The sequence below is a fragment of the Liolophura sinensis genome, chromosome 7 (assembly GCF_032854445.1).
Source record: "Liolophura sinensis isolate JHLJ2023 chromosome 7, CUHK_Ljap_v2, whole genome shotgun sequence".
NCBI classification, from domain to species: Eukaryota; Metazoa; Mollusca; class Polyplacophora; order Chitonida; family Chitonidae; genus Liolophura; species Liolophura sinensis.
This window is the reverse complement of record NC_088301.1, coordinates 42,206,988-42,225,797: the sequence shown is the minus strand read 5'-3', so window position 1 is coordinate 42,225,797 and position 18,810 is coordinate 42,206,988. Positions and strand designations below refer to the sequence as shown.

Genomic DNA, 18,810 nt, shown 5'->3' with positions numbered 1-18,810 from the left:
ATTTATACACTTGCTATTGTGTCATGAAAATGATGTTCATGTCATTGTGTGTCATGAAAATGATGTTCATGTCATTGTGTCATGAAAATGATGTTCATGTCATTGTGTCATGAAAATGATGTTCATGTCAATGATGTTCATGTCATTGTGTCATGAAAGTGATGTTCATGTCATTGTGTCATGAAAATGATGTTCATGTCATTGTGTGTCATGAAAATGATGTTCATGTCATTGTGTGTTATGAATGTGATGTTCGTGTCATTGTGTGTCATGAAAGTGATGTTCATGTCATTGTGTGTCATGAAAATGATGTTCATGTCATTATGTGTTATGAAAATGATGTGTTATGAAAATACAGACTGTAGTCTGCAGACAAGACACAACCTGCATAAGTACAGCATCGCTACTAGGCCTATTTGATGCATGTTCACGAGACCGCCTGAAAATTTTGCTAATCGAGGAAGTTTTGTACAGGTTATGGTGCTATCACCACCAACATCTCCATCTTTGTTATTTACTGGACCTAAAAATAAATTTCTACAGCAAACGCGGAAGCATACAGTATAGCTTATGGTGTTTGTTGCAGGGCTATGTTGCCTAAAACAATCTACATGTAGGATATAAATACTTATGAGTATAGTCATTCTTGTAATCCCCATGCATCAGTAGAGCACTATACATTAACATGTAAGTTACATGCAGCAAGTTTTATGCGAGTACCATTCATTCAAAAATGCTAATCACATGAAGCAAATAAATATTTCTAGAATTAATGGTTGTACAAAATTGTTTGGTTGCAGTTGCGACGAAGGATGATAAGTGGGGAAGAGGGCCACGAAGACATCAGTACCTTTCTTGTTCAGGTTGATCAGGTGAGACACACACATACATTATCTTTACAATTCAGATGTTGAAAGCAATGACGATAACTAAAACAACTATATTTATTTTGGAAGAGGAGTTAAATCTACTGTAAATCTTCAACCTTTTCAACCACTAAAGCACTTTCATCAGTGAAATTTATGCAAACAATTATTATGAAAATGACGCTAAAAATGATTTGTTGATGGTGTGATTTAAGAAGCAGACTTCATAAAACTGTGCAAATTGTTCTCTACATACAATTTGTTCTCAGAATGTTTCAAAATACAGAGGTGTTTTGATAACAGGTTGATGAAAAGGTTGAAGAATTAGGGTAAATGGCCAAAGCCATATTTTTTACTTGCTTGTTAACTCTGTTAATCCTCTGGCAATCTGGAATTTCTGTGAGGTCTATGTGGGATAAGCCATTTTACATGAAGAAACATGATGTCTTGTCTCTCGTACTCAATTTTTTTGATTGGGGCATTTTCTGCTTACTTTTAGATTCGTGTACATGTATAATATCTTGGTATGCTTTTTAAACTTTGAGTAGGGTACTTTATTGATACATAAATGCATTTATCATTTTGTTCACTGTATTGTACATGCAGCCTTGAAACCTCTCAATAATCAGTAGGGTGGTTTTCTTGTCAACCTTTCTATGTTTCATCAGTTTTAGGGATTATATCATTTACATCCACTGCCATACTTAAGTAACACAAGTGTATTCTTTCACTTCTTTGCATTTGATAGAAACACATCATTGAAGTCAACAGAACCTATTTTTTCACCAGCATTAATAATAGTGATTTCAGGTAAGGTTTTCATGTTTTCATCTTGCATACTTTAATTCCTCTATCAATAAACCGACATGTGAAAAATTCTTGAGTACTGCCCATTAACACTCATCAAAGAGTTGTAAACAGGTTTTTCTTATATACATGTAATCTGGGAAGTAAATATTTAGTATATACTTCAAAACAGAAAGCTTTATAGTGATAGTAGATTTAGTTTATCAACTTGGAAAGGGTAATCATCTGGATGTGTATAATGTTTACCTCCCACAGCTTAGGGCTTGTTATACCAGAGTACGCAGAGGTCTATCCAGTGGTGGAGGATAAGTACTCAGAGGATGAAGGTTGGTCATCATTTACAAAATTTCACCTAAAGTTTGGTTTGTAAAAATGGACTTTCAGAAGTGTGTTAAAATGGTTTTAAAATGCTACTTTTCATGCCAACACTTAATTTTTTCAGTTAATGATGTTTTCATTCTTGAAAAAAAACCCATCTTAAGTGGCCCTTTAAGTTGGATTAATTAAATCAGAATTTATTGCTTAAAATAAGCGTAATTTTGAGTGAAATAAAGTGTACATACCAATAAATAAAAGCAGTAAAGCGTTCATTATTTAAACTGCAGCAGCTGATCTTTTAGGAATTCTTTTAGGGTCAATTTGTTGTTTACCTCCAGGTTTTGTCAAGTTTGATTTACTATTTACACAATTCCAGTTTCCTCAGGTTTAGACTATATGTATGTTAATTTCCTCAAATCTCCAATTTTACCCATTGTTTGTTTTGTTAGATTAGGCCTTGCTGGTTCAGAGTTGCTCCAATAAAATGTGTGATCATGTGATATTATTCCTATGTCTTCACAGGTTTTAAGATCTTGGAGGATATCAAAGACACATCTTTAGTAGCCATGAAGTAAGTCCATGATCAAGTGTTTTATGTGACTGTTGTTTTGAGAGCTCTCGTTTGAAATATGCAATATACAAAAAATAACAGAAATCGCAAATCACCTTATTTGTCTTAGAACAGACCTTTGAACTGTATAAGTTCAGGTAAACAAAAACTTTATCTTGTCTTTTCACTCAGGGCAGATATTGAGTTATCACTATCAACGGTTACTGCAACATGTACATGTATTTGGGCGCAGCACTAAAAGTATTATATACTTGTTTCAGTGTGAGCTAAGAGCTCTCCCTAGCTGATCCAGTCAAAGCTCCGACTAACTGACTATGAGGTCCTTTACCAATGATGTTGTGTTTTGGAATATGACTTGCTGCTTCAGCTGTGGCTTTAAGTTATGATGTTTGTCAAGTACCTAGCTAAGGGTGGTGGTTTTCTCCAGGTACTCCAGTTTCCTCCACCCATAAGCCTGACGACTGGCATGAAAACTAAATATTGAAAAATGTTTCAGTATATCAGGGAACACCAATCAAATAAATAAATAAATAAATCATATTGGTCTGCTCAATACACCATTATTGATGGCTATTTCAGACAGTATTATAATGGTAACTGTATTCATATCAGTCTCATATACATCTTTGTTTTTTGAATCCTCCACTGCATGTGTTTTGTGTCTTCTTCAGAGATTATTATGTGAACTACACCAAGGGTAATCGGAGTGATGTAACAGGGATGCTACAGGACCTACTCAACAGTCGTGGATCTGTCCAATGTAAGTACACCTTTGAACCTTGCCCTAATGTATTAAAATTTGCCTTAAAAGTTTTCCAGGGACAGACGTTATAACATATTTTCTTTGGTGTTGAAACTTTTTCCAGTATACCATCAATACACCAGTATCATCCTGCTTTCCCTGCTTACCTCAAAACACCTTCCTCAGATGAATAAAACTGTCAGAATAAGGCAAAAGGAGTAACTTACCGTAAATGACATAAAAATTTTACCACAAAAGAGCATTTTTGGAGGCAAATAAATTTACAAGAAATCACCTACAAAAAGAAAAAAAAATTGATTCCACATGTATTGACCACATTACAGCATAGCCCCACAGACAGTAATAAAGCACTCAGTAATGAAGCGTGCTGTGCTTCTCAGAAAGATTCTTAAAAATGGATTAAAACTGTGCAGTAGATGCTCATCTGACCTGACTAGTGTCCAGATTTTGTGGTAAAGCACCCTCTATGCATTTCTTTCAGGGGATGATGACCTGTTGCAGCATTTGTTCTGGGATGCAGATATTAGCAAGAAGTTCAATGACGTTGAGCAGCTGTTGAAAGGAAATTTCGCACAATCGTGGTAAGTGTATTAACTTACATATTTAGATTTAGATTTATCAGTAAAAGTCATTGTTATGGAAAGGTAAGGCTCTTAGGTATGGAAAGTGGATTATGTCTGGGTATCAAGTGTTACCTGTGCTGAGTGAGCCTCTGGTTCATATGTTTGTCTCTTTGACTGTGTGTGTGTGCTGAAGTCATTGTCGGCCGCTTCTATTGCTGTGGAGATAGATGTGTGTGTTAGAGTTGAACATGCAGGGATATTTTTCTTTTGTGTTGTTAAGGCTATTGAACACTATAAAGTCACAAGGGACAAGAATGTGCGTGCTTAATTGTTACGACCCAAACTGTCTGTATTATAAAGAGATGGCTTGTTCGAAATACATGACAGTTTAGCCGCACAAAAAAGTAACCAAAACCAGCAGATTTTATTTTACAACAATTTATTACGTTTAACAAGAACAGATAACAAGACTTTTACAAATACTAAAGTACTTAAGTTTAACAAGAAAAGATAGCAGTATCTATACAAATACTAAAGTACTTTCATGTACAACGGTGTCCAAACGGACGCATATATTCCAAAATGCGGAAAACCATACAGGCATAAGTGCAGAAATAAGAGGGAAAATCCACAGTATAACTGAGTGTGTGACGAAATATACACAAAATTCCACAGACAGGGTCCGTGTACTAATAAGCACTGTGTACACAAGAGCACAAATTAAATATACAAGTTCAGACTGAACAAGTGCTCGGTGGAGATAGGATATAACAAAGCCAGAGGCTATAAAGACACCAAAATTCAGCACAAAAGGCCTACTAAAGTAATACACAGCGAAAGCATCCAAAACTCTCAATAATTCTCTGTTCTCTTCCTTTGACCTGCTTTCATAGGTCTTGTATAGCCTGATGGAATTGTCTAGAATAAGAAAATTCCTGAACACTTGATGTAAACAAACAGGCACCGAACTGAGCGTATTCTGGAACATTCTAAGGTAGAGGCACACAGCAGGCCCTGAACTTAGCATATGTAAATAGTGGCAAGCTAAATTTAGAAGCTGAGGGCAGTTGTGCACATAACATTAATCAATCCTGTGTATAATCCTGTGTATGGTAGACACTTTTACACTGCCTTTAGATGCTTATCATAACCTATTTTCACTTTATTTGTACTGGTTTGTTTGCTTTTATTTGTGTGTGTCCTCAAGCAGTAATTAGTGATGGCCACTATTTTTCAAGGGGCGACCAAGTAATATTTGTAACAAACATGGCAGAACACCAGCTAATATATGGGACATGGAAAGGCCTAAAGGCCTCCATGTTGAGGCTTGGCAAGGGGTCCATAAGCGTGTTTTTGGCAAAAATGCCAAAACTAAATATTTAGTTATCAGTTAAGGGTCTGTGGAGAATGGTGACTTTCCAAATGTTAATAACATTGGTAATTCCATTTCTTGTAACTGATAGTAAATGTTCTTGTTTCCTGATATGGACCCTTTCTTAGTCCTGACCAAATCCAGCTTTTGGTGGGTTTGCTGCAGTTTTATAAAAGGTATATACTCTGGTACCTCACCAGGTCTTGTGGAGTTGTGATGAACCCTGTTTCCACTATGCATAAACTTGATTGCTACCATTTAAGTGAAATATTCTTCAAAATAGATAATAATTTTTTTCATATCTGTTTCTGTTTTCTTTGTTTTCTTTTCTGTTTTTAAACTTTATTTCTGTTGTTACATACTTTGATGTTATGTCTGTCTTTTTTTAGGGAAGGGTAAGACTTTTCAGACGTCTACAAAGCTAGGACATATGGTGGTATTATTGTGTCTCCTCTGGAGGAGACGTGCAGAGATAACTAAACATGTCATGATGAATTAACCTAACATTTTGTATTTTTCTTCTTTTTTCTCTTCTCTTCTTCTCTATCACTCTGGCATTGTGATGGTTCTGGGCATGTTTTTTATTACCCTTGTAGATTTCTTCCTCTAGTGTACATGTAGCTTTCAAGTTTTCTCATTCCTCTGCTCCAATAAATCATAACAATGTACTACTTAGACATGGCCTTGCTTAATTAATAATCATACCAGCTCATTGATAAAATTACTGACGTGTTCTTTGGTATGTGGTTAATTTGAATAGCAAAGTAGTTATTTAGAGACCATTATTTTTATCTGGTTTGACTTATAGATGTACAGGTATGTACACCATGGTTTCAAATGAACAGGCATAAGTTGTTGATATCTATTTCATTCATGTCTTCCCTTTTTTGGGGTAAATTTAACATGCTTGGGCATGGCAATAAGGAAACTTACTATTTTAAATGGGTAACGTGTTATTCTATGACTTGATGCTGCAATTTGGCATTCCTGCTTCTGGCATTTGTACTTGGTCATTGGTGGCGGCAACACTCAACTTGTGCTGGACTCCTTGTTATTTTATGACTTTTAACCTTTGACCTGTGACCTCCACTCTTGCTCTGGTTTGAATCTATTGCATGGTGTTGGGGCCACATGTGTGTCCATTATATAGCTCAATAAAGTAAAGTTTCTTTTCACACATGAAACAGTCATATGTATTAACATAATTATCTGTAACCTTAATTGAGATGAAAAGAGTAAAATACAAATTTTAACTTCTTTCTGGCTAGTCCTCTACATATGTGTGTAAAAATCCACCATTATACATTGTTGGTTGGATCATTGTGACCGCAGTGGACATGGTATGTGTTTGTATGTTGAAGGAAAGGAGTGCGGGCTGTATTCCTGGGAACTGACAGTGGCTTAACAAGGTTCTATCCCCAAGAGTAAGTTTTTATCACCATGTCGAAAACAGCTTTCAAATTGGGCCTCTTACTAAGATCTGGAGATTTGGGATAAGATTTTTTAATTACACTGTATATATCGTAATACTGTAGAAATGTACATAAATTAACAAGACTCTGATCAATATAACTGTGAATCCAATAAATGCAAAGTGAAAACACAGGTGTTAATATGAAAAGGATGCTGAACCTGGAATATTGGGATCTTTAGCAATTTTTCAGGTTTTGGGTACTCGTTAATTGGATTTGCCATGAGAATGTGCATTATTCTGCATCTTACTGAAGAAAATGGTGAAATTTGAAGGTGAACATTGCAGGTAATTTATGACCACTTTGCTTGTTCCACAGAGCTGCAGAATTACTGATGGACGAGAGAGACACCTCAAGAACACCTTACTACAAGCGAGCGCTGGAAACAGATGACTTCATCTTCATTGCTCCTCCAGATGGTTAGTAATCCTCTGACTACAGTGTACATGTCAGCTATCGCAAAACTTCATAACTCAGATTTAATATGCAAAAGGCAACAGGATTTATGAGGAATCTTAGAGTGGGTTATGAAAAAAAAAAATTCAAAAAAAAATCAGCTAGTTTCATGCATTTTTCAGCCACAATATGTGCATCCCTGACATAGACTAAGGAAATTTTGAATCAGATCGGCTCTTGATACTTGTGGATATATTACATGTACCTTCTGCCTCGGACATGGACGATGTACATAAACAACTCATTGTTTATATTGGTACGTATGCCCTCTAGTGACATGGATATGTTTTTTCATTATGCAGGCATGATTGATGGCAATGACACAATAGTACCTGATGTGACCATGGTTAAGGCTATTTCCATCAAAACACATGCTGGGAACACCTACAAACCTGCAGGTAAGTGTTCACATTGGAAGATGTTTGGGATGTCAAAAATGGTTAATATTTTGGTATATTTTGCACAATGTTTATCTTTCCTGGGTACTTAATTCTCGCATATTATTATGTCTTGTCATGACTCCAGGCCTTGTCGAAGAGGTCTTAATGTAAAATTTGGCTCCTGATGTACGAGATAATAGTGAGTTTTTATCTCTTTGCTCCAAAACTGAAGTATATGTATAGCAATCCTAGACATCTTTTTTTAAACTGTCATGTGTTATTTCTCCACTTACAGTGATGGGTTTAAAGATGGAACACAGTAAGTTACTGAGCTTCATGTCTGACATCAGCATGAATGGATATACCTGTAATGATTCTGATAGAATGGTTTGTTACCTATTGGATGATGGAGGATTTGTCATCGCAACAAACCAGGAGGATAAATATGCTCAGGTATGGTGGCAGAATATAAGAATGTAATGAAAGAATACACCTGTTGATACAATATACTGTAATTTTTCAATTATTTCTCATGTTTTCAAGGTGTTTATTCAAGCATATTCTGAAAAATCCAACCAGTGTGTCTCCAAAATCTATTTATAAATGTGCATAAATTTCATTGAAATTTGCTCTTTCATATGCGAAATGGTTGGGGAATTAGGGTAAAAAACTCCATATCACCCCACCACTGGAAACAATATATTATAGAATTGAAAACACAGTATAGCTTTTTTCTGACAAACCATACTTTAAAGGTTTGATTAAGATACATTTCTGTATTGTATTTCACAGGTGGGGCACTTTTTGGGGACAGTTGACAATGCACTTATGTATCCATTGGTGAACGACAGTACTTTCTATGACAGGTAAGTAACATATAAAATTGAATTGTTGCAGAACTTAACTGAATTTGAGAGCTAATATGTTTTAAGCTTGCTATGTATGAGAGGTTAAAACTTGACTCAACCCAAAAGTGTCTTACAGAAGTGGTCCCTCTTGCTGATGGCTAAAGGACTTTGAGCTTGTAGAGAATAGTCATAGTGACTGGAGTGCAACTTCAGCGGAGTTTTGTCATTACTTATACTATACATGTACGAGAACTTTCAACTCAGTGCAATAATTCAGTTGAGTTGTTAAGTGGAGTCTTATGCTGTCATGTAAACCAAGTTTCAATTAACAAATACTTTGTAAATGATGGCCCTACATAAGGAAAACAACTTTCATTGAATTATGCCCTTACTGTAGGATCACTGGCAACAAATGTTTTCATTTTATAGTAGGCAAAACATTTAATTTTTTTTCTCTTTTTTGGGCATAACAATTAGCATTGTTTTCATTCTTTAAATAATGACCTTCAAGTCAATAATTATATGGTAAAGTCATCCCCAGAGAAACTTTTAAACTAGCTGCAGTATCATGACCAAGATTCATCCTTCACATTGATAGAAAAAGAAAGTTAAAAAGTGTCTCTTATGTTATATACTCAGATTGGAGGCAGTTATTAGGGAACAGAGAAGCCTGATGGTGCTCCACGTATTTTTGCATTTTATAGCAGTGATCATAATGTCAGTGGCCCAAAGCTAGTAATGTGCTTTAGGTGCACCCACGAAGCCAGCTGTGAACAGAGTAGTTCCCAAATGATGTTTAACCACATAGATTAAATGCCCTTTTTAAAATAAATGCACTATCCTGAAGTCATACATTTCTGTTTTTGTACATTTCACAGTAAAACCCGCTATGATTATCAAGCATCATGTCCAGATCAGCAGAAGAAGAGCTCTATTGCCGGACTGCGCTCTCTTAGAATTGTAAGCACTCTCTTCGCCAAGTGCGTTGTATTTGTCTGAGTATAAATTTTTAGAAATTGTGGTTGTAAAACCAGTTTCACAGTCTCACATAACTTTCATTTGTCATAAATATGTAATTGATTATTTTGTTGAATCAAAGCAGGCTCTATGTCACATGTAAGTAGGAGATAGACTTTGTCATGTTGTTACAAATATTTTGGAGAACATAGGACAACAGTGGCACGGTTTCCCTAGTTTATAATTTGTTGGCATGTGAAAGGTTAGTGTTTTGTCAAATAATGGATGTATTTTATCTGAAAGTACTTCACTATTGTACACTGGTTTATTCATTTAGTCAAGGCCTAAATACATGTTATGTAAGTTTACACCTTTACATTTGTTTATTTCAGCCGACATTTTCCATGCTGTATGAATTTCTCAGTGTGAACTGGTGGTCTTCTCAGATAACATGGTATGTGTATCATACAGCCTTAGCTGGATTGACAAATGAATTACAGATTTTGATACATAAAATGTAATTTCACAATTTCTGAAATGTAATTTGTAAACATGTTTGTGAGGAACAATAATTTTGCTTTTCTTTTTAACAGGGCTTACATCAATTTCAACCTGTACAAGTAAGTCTTTCATCATTTTTTGGAGGGAGACTAATAGGGAAAAAAGGGATATTTCATCTGAAAATTACTGTAATTCTTCAACCTTTTCACGTGTTTGCAAGGTGTTTATTCAAGCATATTCTGAAGGCGTTATTGTGTTGATTGATAAAATTATACTTTTTGTGAAACCCTAAAACTGACCAATGCAACCAATGTTGTTTTATCTCCAAAATTAAGTTAAAAAATAAGCAAAAATTGCACTGAATGTTGCTCTTTCATATGCAAAAATGTTGAGGAAATAGGGTAATTGAAAGTTTAATGTGCAGTCTGCCAGAAAATAAAGATTTTTTTCATGATAAATCACCCCTAGCATATCATATCATCATTTTGTTAAATTCTCCTTAATACTGGAGCATCGTTATAATTGAAGTGATGGGATGGGAAATGCTACGGAATATGGTTGATTGTACTTTATACATAAAGTTTAAACATATTTTTCTTTATTTCTTTGTTGTTCCTCAGCTGGTTATTCGGGCCTTCCTCGAGCACAGGTAATAATCCAATAAAGATAGAATGTCAGGTTATCTTTTTGTATACACTGTATCATCTTTTTGTATACAGTATACACTGTATCAGTGTGGGCCGGTTAAGTTTAAAAAGTTTCCAGACATTTTCACCTAGCTGTGATTGAGAACCCTTTTTGTTGTCGTTGACCCATACTTAAGTTTTCCAAGACCAGTGGAATTTGTAAACAAGTAATTTTCCATTTGCAGTCATTTGAGCTATGCAGTATTGTATTGTTTATGTAGATCTTAAAGATATTGGGTGATAATTAGATTTATTCCCTTAAGAAAATGCTACTACAGAGTTGTTTTTCCTGCAGAGAATCTACAGTGGTCTTAAGTATTTATGACTAAACAAGTATCTGCTATACTAACCTGCTGAGCTCTTCATTGCAGCTTATGCCCAACAAGCGGATGTGCCCTACAACACTGTCACAGATGATGAGGAGGATGAAGGGACTGAAACAGACTGCAGTCCGTTCTCGGAGGACACTCCCACCAACCATAGCTGCACCAAGGTGGAGACCCACTATTACTTCGTCCCAGACATGAAGGTTACTGTTAGCAGCATCTACTGCGAGAACTGCACCAGGTAGGTGCTATTATCACATGCATGGTGTGCACGCAGGCTGTGACCTTTGATTCACATTCCAGGCAGACATTCGGTTCCTCTCAGACTGATAGAAAGAATGCTTACTGTATTTCACGTAAAGTTAAGGTTTTTTCACATTTTTTTTTTTTTTTTGAGCATTTTGATTATTTTCTTATCTGAATAACTTAAGTGGTTTCAAAAGTACTATTTAAAACCTGTATGTGCTTCTGAAGATGTATTTTACAGATGCATTGTTAGGTGAATTACAGTCTTTTGAGTTTGGTGTATATTTGAGACTTGCAGACACTATGTTGTTAAATTTGGCCAGTGTATTTCAAAGTGTGGCAAATCTTACATTTCTTTAAACAGTAGTGCCCCTCTGCCAACTTCAATAACAATACCAGATATGATGATTCATTTGTGTTGGTGTTGAAATTACTGGTATTGTCATTGAAGTAGATATAGGGAACTGCTATTTCAGGAGTTGCAAATTTTCTTCCTTTAGTAGAGGGCTGGAAAATTCAATTTTTTTTTTTGATAACAGACAGTTTGAATCCAGGTGCCTGTCAGAGAGTGTATCCACTGGGCTCTGTGTTGTTTCCTCTGTCTATAAACCTGACTGCCAGGCTACAATTAAAAAAACAAAGATCCCTACAGGCTTGCCCTAATAATATAAACAAATTCTCATTCATTTGACTTTTATGCATTATCCTGGGACAATTTTTGTGCTAGCTCGCTCTGCTTATGGATGCAATACAGGAATAAGATGATTGTGCTTAGATGTAATGATTATAGATATACAGGTATCTTTCGGTTAACTTGTGTTGCAGGGAGTTCAGGGCTGCTCGGGTGGGAAAGACCAACCTCCTGCTGCTCATTGCAGACAGTGAGTGCATGCTTGACGAGTGCCCATTTTATGACATCCCGCAGGCTCCTAGAGAAGGTAATCTATCTCTGTTTCAAATACTGTGATCACTCCAGCCTTTTGACCTGACTGCTTTTATATGGAGCAACATGGAGATTTGAATACAGCATTAAACAAGAGTCAAGTAAATGAATAAATCTTTAGTCACCTTCATTATGAATGTTTAGTGTAAGCAAAAATATATTGTGGTGTATTTATGAGCAGAAGGATTACAATACACCTTCACTCATTGTTTGCAGATGAGACACCAGATGACTGTCAGATAAACATGAGGTACCGTCGTCGCCCAGAGGGCTGTTATTCTAGAGATGCTAATGTAAGTCACCCCACACAATAAGGTTAATCATGGAATTGTGTATTGGTATTAGTTTATGCTCTAGATATGTGACTGTGTCTACCTGTGAGAAATTATATTTTTGGAGGGGTTATGTTGTCATGTCCAGTTAATATAATTTATTTACTTTAAAATTTAATGTGAAATTTTTTTTTTTTAATTTTTAAGTTTTACTACACTTAGCTTTCTATTGGTCAGCTAGATGTCTGACTTATCCTGTGTGACTACTGTCTAAATTTAAATTCCTATTGTTTGCCACACATTTTCATGTACAAATTCTGAGAGAGGCAACATTTCTGGTTAGTGGGTTCCCATTTACCATACATGCCAGGTTATCATGCCAAACAAGGCTGCAATCGATGTAATAAGAAACCACTGTTGTATTTCAGGAGGATGACACAAAGTGTGGCTCTATCACCCACCAGCCGTCCAGCTTGTCTGTTCTAATAGCAACGGTCATAACACTACTGATCTCTAGGCATTTCACCCAGGTGGTCACGTGAGGAACGCTTCATCTAGGAATCAGTTGTTGTGTTTACCTGTGTCTCTGGGGGTTAGAATGGTTGCGGTGGGCAAGACCTAGGGAGATTTGGGCTGCTGGAGACCACCAAGCAGCAAGAGGAGGATGGGGGGTCAGTTGAGAGAGGAGGAAGGTTGGTGCTGACTGACTGCCAAAAGCTGTTTGTGTTTAGGGCTGTATTTGAACCCCAGTGCTATGGCTCAGAACTCAGCCAAGAAAGAAAAAGAACATCCCAGCAGTCTTGTGTTCTTGTATAGAATCATGACATTCATTTGATCCAGTATTTTTTTTTCTTTTTGGACTTTTGTGATAGATAATCATGAACTATGGTATTCTAGCATATGATGGTTACCAGCAGTACTTTGTTGTCCCAAGTTATTTCGATACCTCTGTTTACACACGATGTTTACAGATTGTTATCAATTCCATATTTTGTCTTTTTTTTTTTTTTTTTTTTTGGGCATTTTTAGTGCCTCCTTACTCCGGGATTGTATTGGATCTTTGCAGGTGGTTGTTTACTGCACCTAACAGAATTTTACAGCACATTGTATATGGACACATTAGCCTCAAAAGGCATATTGTACATAGTTTCATGTGTTCATGACAAGTCCACTCAATGTACTAATATGGCTTGAAGTTGCATTTTAACATTTTTGACTTTAAAAAATACAACCTGGGCAGGGGTATGTGTAAATGCTACAGGCTTCCACAAGAGGGTTGATATTTGTACATGAATTTTATTGTCCTGGTTTAGAAAATTGTGATGTGACAGGACTTTTATTAGTCGCACAATGTCACTGTTGTCAACACAAGCAACAATCAGAATTGATGTAGGAATATAATAATTTATATCTTCTTAATGGAAAACAAGAATAACAGAACACATCAGATTTTTTATCAGTGTCGGCCTGACATTTATTTCTGATTTTTAATGTTTTATTCATATGTTCATCCTCTTGACTTTAGCTATTGGTGTGTTTAACTTGTCTGTACTGAAGAATACGTGGAAGTCTTTGGTTTGTATTTTGAGAGTTGTATGTATGATAAAACAGATGATTGGTAAATTCTTATATTTGGAAATCAAGAGGTTCATTCTAAAATTGCCTTATGGACCAGTTGTACCTGAATACAGACAGTATCATTGAACACTGAATCGGTTAGCATTGGTGGTTATTGATTCTTATCCTTACTGTATATGTATTGTACATGTAGGTTTCCATTCCTTTTGTTCAAATTCCATACTTGGATGAACAGTGCATCTGTTCCCTTTGATAATGCTAACACCTTGCTCAAGGAGTAGAGTTGAAGGAAAATCGTATTTATCAACTATTGACCAAACAATGAATGTGGTAGTAAGGCTATAGACTGATCACAAATGAGAAGCTCCTTTTAATATTGGGATATCAAGAATCTATTTTTTTGTAAACTGTTGGTGATGTGCCTAAAAGTGGCCCACAACTTGTCAGTAGAACCTAAATCACATGCTTTTTGTAGTGCCTAGTTTAACAAACAATAATGGATAGCATTTCAAGTGGAAGGATATTGTTGCCTCCAGTGCTGTGGGGAAAAAGGAGGTGAAAAGTGTATATAGGCAGGGCAACATGGTGTTTGGGTGCAAGTTCAGCTCTGTGTACTAGATACAAGATTAGCCCGGTGTTCTAGCTACATGGATGGCAGCCCAGTGTTCTATATACAAGAATGTTAGCCCAGTGTTCAAGCTACATGGATGGCAACCCAGTTTTCTACATACAAGGTCAGCCCAGTGTTCTAGCTAACTGGATGGCAACCCAGTGATCTTGATACAAGAAGACCAGCCTGTGTTCTAGTTACATGGATGGCAACCCAGTGTTCTAGGTAAAGAGAGGTCAAGGCAGTTCTCCAGAAAAAGGGTTGACTTGGTGTTCTGCATTGTAGAAGGTTAACCAAATCTTTTAGTCACAGGGATTGCAACACAAGTGTTCTGTATATGTGGAGGTTAACTGTGTTATACCTACATGGAGGTCCAACACTGTTATCAAGGAGGTGAACTAAAGTGCTCTAGAAACAAGGAGGTCAGTTCAGTATCCTGTGTATATTGAGCTAATGTCATTAGAAATTGAACCCAATCCAGGTAAATCCAACTTAGTAATTAGTTGTTAATTTGTTCAGTACACATGCCTCTGACCAGGGACCTAAAATGAATACATACGCACATCCTGCTTTTTTCAGACGGACTACCAAAGTGTTAAGCGTACATAAAAATGGCACAGAATGTTGATTTTGAAAGTAGTATGAATGGCTTAACCCAGTGGTGATTCTTAACAACCAAATGCTCAAGAACAGGATTTTACTACAGAATAATGATTTGCAGCCCTTTCGCAAATTTCTTTCCACAAGGAAATGATTGTGGTGATGCAAACTGTGATGAGTTGTTTTTTATGCGGTGTTAATAGACTTTTTGAAAGAGTCAGAACCTTGGAGAGTTATGTGTGATTTTGTACTTGTTGAGTGTAGTTCAGAAATCTATGGTTCCAGACAGAGTGATGACAAAAAAAAAAACACTAAATGGTGTGTATGTATATAAAATGTGTGAGCACTTTTATGAACTTGTTGTTTTAGTCTGTGATTGTGCTCCTTGTGAACACCGTTTACTATTCTTGACTGTCTGCTACGGTTGACCTAACGTTAATTGCACACATTTTATGTAAGGTTTTTTTCGACATGCAGACAGAACACAAGCGTTATACCCCAGTGTGTTATTTACTGTTTCAGCTTATAAAGAGTTCATTGACATATCTGTTCTTTGTATCCATTTTGTTACTTTCCAACCTGTGATGGATTATGTGTATAGATATATATATATATATGTATGTATGTACACAAAGATATATATTATACACAGCAGACCACAGACATTAATTGTAACATACATGTCATGTTATCGTATTAGGTGTGTAAGGTAAATGAGCCAAAATATACGTTCAAGAACTCTATATATACAAGTATAAAAATGCAAGATATCTCCTTTCCTCTTCTCCACTGGTCATTTTCACTCTGCCCGTCCAATGCAATGTCTTTTTTTGTGTACAGGCAAATTGCATTCTTTTGTGATGTGGTGTGGTGTGGTGTGGGAGTTTTATTGTACTGCAATTTAAGTCTGCTTATTGCAAAAACTTTTTGGTGTGTTATTGCAAGAGACTGGCAGATTTTAAACATACCCGGCTGGAAGACACATGAAGGGGACGTTTGGAGACATTGATTCGCCAGGATTGAAGTATTGCCGATGCGGCGTAAAGGCAAGAAGATCCATTCAGAATACCTTGAGGTAATCTGGTTTGAAATAATCAGCGTGGCCTCGACCTACGAGATTGGAAGAGGGATGTGTGATATTTGTTGAGTGTATTAGGTTTGCAGACAACTGTCGGTTAGCAGATGGTACATATTTCCTTATCATAACTGAAAATGTTAAAAGATTTTTTTTTTGCAACATGTATATTTCTTTTAATTCTTTTCCCATAACGTTCTAATGTTGAAATAATGAATGAACATCGACTTACATGATATAGGCTAATCAGTCACTAGCATTACCTTCACTTCGTGAACTGTCACTCTAGATCCATATGCCTATGGGTATGTGAACCTTGGCTTCTGTTGCCAGATGCTGGCGTATGGAACTACTGATGTGCAATATATATGTTTACATGTATTTTATCCAAATAGTACATGTAAATGTACTGACATCTTTTAATTCAGTTAGTAGCTTTTTATTCAAGGGATTGGGTTCGAAATTGGTAGCTTTCATAACAAATATACTATTCAAGCCTATAGGGATTTGTCACTATTGTGAAATTTACAACTATATGGCACTTACTTTCTACGTATTCTGCTATTTTGGTTACTGTCCAATTTAGAGATCCGAATCCTTGTGTGGTTCACTGGTTCACAGTGAATGGATGTATGACTTCGTCCCTGGTAGGCTGTTCGTGACCTATGGTACACATCATTGTCTTGACCGTTAGTCCAAAAGCTGTCACCGCTATTTCTTTCTATGGGCTGAGTGTCTCCCTTTTTTTTCTTGCCTGTAATAAACTGATCTTTCCATAAAAATGCCGTTCCTATTGTTTATTGTGGTGTTATTTGTACTTTCACCAATTAAATATATACTGCCTTCGATTTTACTGCATACTGTGTCTTGTTATGTTTGTTCTCTAGGGCCTTGGCTTTCTCGTTAGTATGAAGTGTTTCCGTGGACATGCGTTTACTTAAGTTCATACGATTGCTTGATGCATTCATTATAGTCCTTCCACGGCTCATACTTTCAGAACTTCTAATATCCTTGTGCCATGCATTAAAAAATGGGACATGTTTCAGTCCCTCTGGGTTACCGCATACTTGAAGCAAAAATCGCCCGGAGTTCGTGGAAAGTTCGTGGTTCGTACTTACGTAATTTCCATTATGGGACGAAGGATTAACGGACGAACAGCCACAACGCAATCGCTTGTCCGTTAAAACACAACATACAGCGTCGGCGATTGCAAAGTCAATGAACTTCTGACCAATAAGTTTATAGTTTCGACTACGGATTTCCGTATGAAGGTTTGTCAAGAATCTAGAAGTCAATCGTTTACTCCGGCTCTTTTGGTTCCCTTCAACCGTAATCTTGCCTGACCACGATCGTGTTGAAAAACATGCTTGAGGACAGCATTAAACACTAATTAAATTGATCAGTGAATTAAGAGAAAAACAGATCGTATAAGCATGAATAAGCGATACACTGGATTTCAACCTGACACGGCTAAGTAGCGAGTGCAATGGGCCTGTACTAAAAACCAGTGCATAAAAAGAAACTTTTCAGATGTTGGCGTGATTGTATTTTACCTTTCAATTTCTAATAGTCTAGCAGCCGAAAGAAAGATGTGCGTCATTGTATATTTGCTTGGTGTACGCCTGCTCCACTGTTGTGAAGATTTCATGTGAATGGGAGAGGGCAGTATATGTCAGCTTCGGGTAAGATAAGATTTTCATCCTGTGGGTTAGAGTTACCATCATTCAAAATGTGTAGAAAAAAGAAGTGTTCATCTGAGCTTAGATATATTGACACACCTATGTTAGATTAGGCGTGACCACGTATAACGAAATGAAGGCAAAGCAATCGTTGATGGTCAGGTAATAGGGCGTATATGTACACAGATCAGATATAAGCCAAGCCAATTATTTGTTGTAAACAAGGCGGGTGTGTATGTATGCAGATCACACAAACAGCGAATTATTTGTTGTATGTAAGGCGGGGATGTATGTATACAGATCGGGTAGACAACAAGCCAATTATTTGTTTTAAAAAAGGCGGGAGTGGCTGTATGCTGATGAGGAAAAAAGACAAGCCAATTATTTGTTGTATATAAGGGCGGGAGTGTATGTATGCACATCATACAGGAGATAAGTCACTTATTGGTGTATGTGTATGTATGCAGATCAGACAGCTAAGCCAATTATTTGCTGTAAATAAGGCGGGAGTGTATGTAGGCAGATCGAACAGAAGACATGTCATTTATTTGTTTTAAATAAAGAAGGTGTTTATGTAAGCAGATCAGATAGACAAGCCAATTATTTGCTGTAAATAAGGCGAGAGTGTATGTATGTAGATCGGACAGAGGCCAAGCCAATCATTGATTGTAAATAAGGCAAGAGTGTATGTACGTAAATCGAACAGAGGTCAAGCCAATCACTGATTTTAAATAAGGCGAGAGTGTATGTACGTAGATCGATCAGAAGACAACCCGGTTAATGATTGTAAATAATTTCGGGAGTGTACGTATGCATAGCAGACAGAATACAAGCCAATCATTGTTGTAAGTAAGAGTAAGGAGGGATTGTATGCAGATCAGACAGAATTGCCCTGAATAAAAAGATTACTGTAAGACAAAG

At 36.5% G+C, this 18,810-nt stretch overlaps 1 protein-coding gene across 1 annotated transcript in view; it reads left to right on the top strand.

Annotated features, from left to right (window-relative positions):
- LOC135471921 (voltage-dependent calcium channel subunit alpha-2/delta-2-like) overlaps positions 1 to 17,059 on the top strand; it is a 45,548-nt gene extending 28,489 nt beyond the window's left edge. Inside the window, exons 20-38 of the mRNA XM_064751362.1 lie at positions 801 to 872; positions 1,615 to 1,676; positions 1,929 to 1,999; positions 2,514 to 2,562; positions 3,234 to 3,322; positions 3,807 to 3,906; positions 6,622 to 6,684; positions 7,051 to 7,151; positions 7,491 to 7,586; positions 7,864 to 8,021; positions 8,361 to 8,434; positions 9,295 to 9,376; positions 9,766 to 9,827; positions 9,967 to 9,993; positions 10,495 to 10,523; positions 10,932 to 11,127; positions 11,958 to 12,070; positions 12,292 to 12,368; positions 12,776 to 17,059. Coding sequence (XP_064607432.1) covers positions 801 to 872; positions 1,615 to 1,676; positions 1,929 to 1,999; positions 2,514 to 2,562; positions 3,234 to 3,322; positions 3,807 to 3,906; positions 6,622 to 6,684; positions 7,051 to 7,151; positions 7,491 to 7,586; positions 7,864 to 8,021; positions 8,361 to 8,434; positions 9,295 to 9,376; positions 9,766 to 9,827; positions 9,967 to 9,993; positions 10,495 to 10,523; positions 10,932 to 11,127; positions 11,958 to 12,070; positions 12,292 to 12,368; positions 12,776 to 12,889 — 1,635 coding nt within the window. The 3' untranslated portion in view covers positions 12,890 to 17,059. The remainder of the gene's footprint in view (positions 1 to 800; positions 873 to 1,614; positions 1,677 to 1,928; positions 2,000 to 2,513; positions 2,563 to 3,233; positions 3,323 to 3,806; positions 3,907 to 6,621; positions 6,685 to 7,050; positions 7,152 to 7,490; positions 7,587 to 7,863; positions 8,022 to 8,360; positions 8,435 to 9,294; positions 9,377 to 9,765; positions 9,828 to 9,966; positions 9,994 to 10,494; positions 10,524 to 10,931; positions 11,128 to 11,957; positions 12,071 to 12,291; positions 12,369 to 12,775) is intronic.
- The last annotated feature ends 1,751 nt before the right edge of the window (positions 17,060 to 18,810 follow it).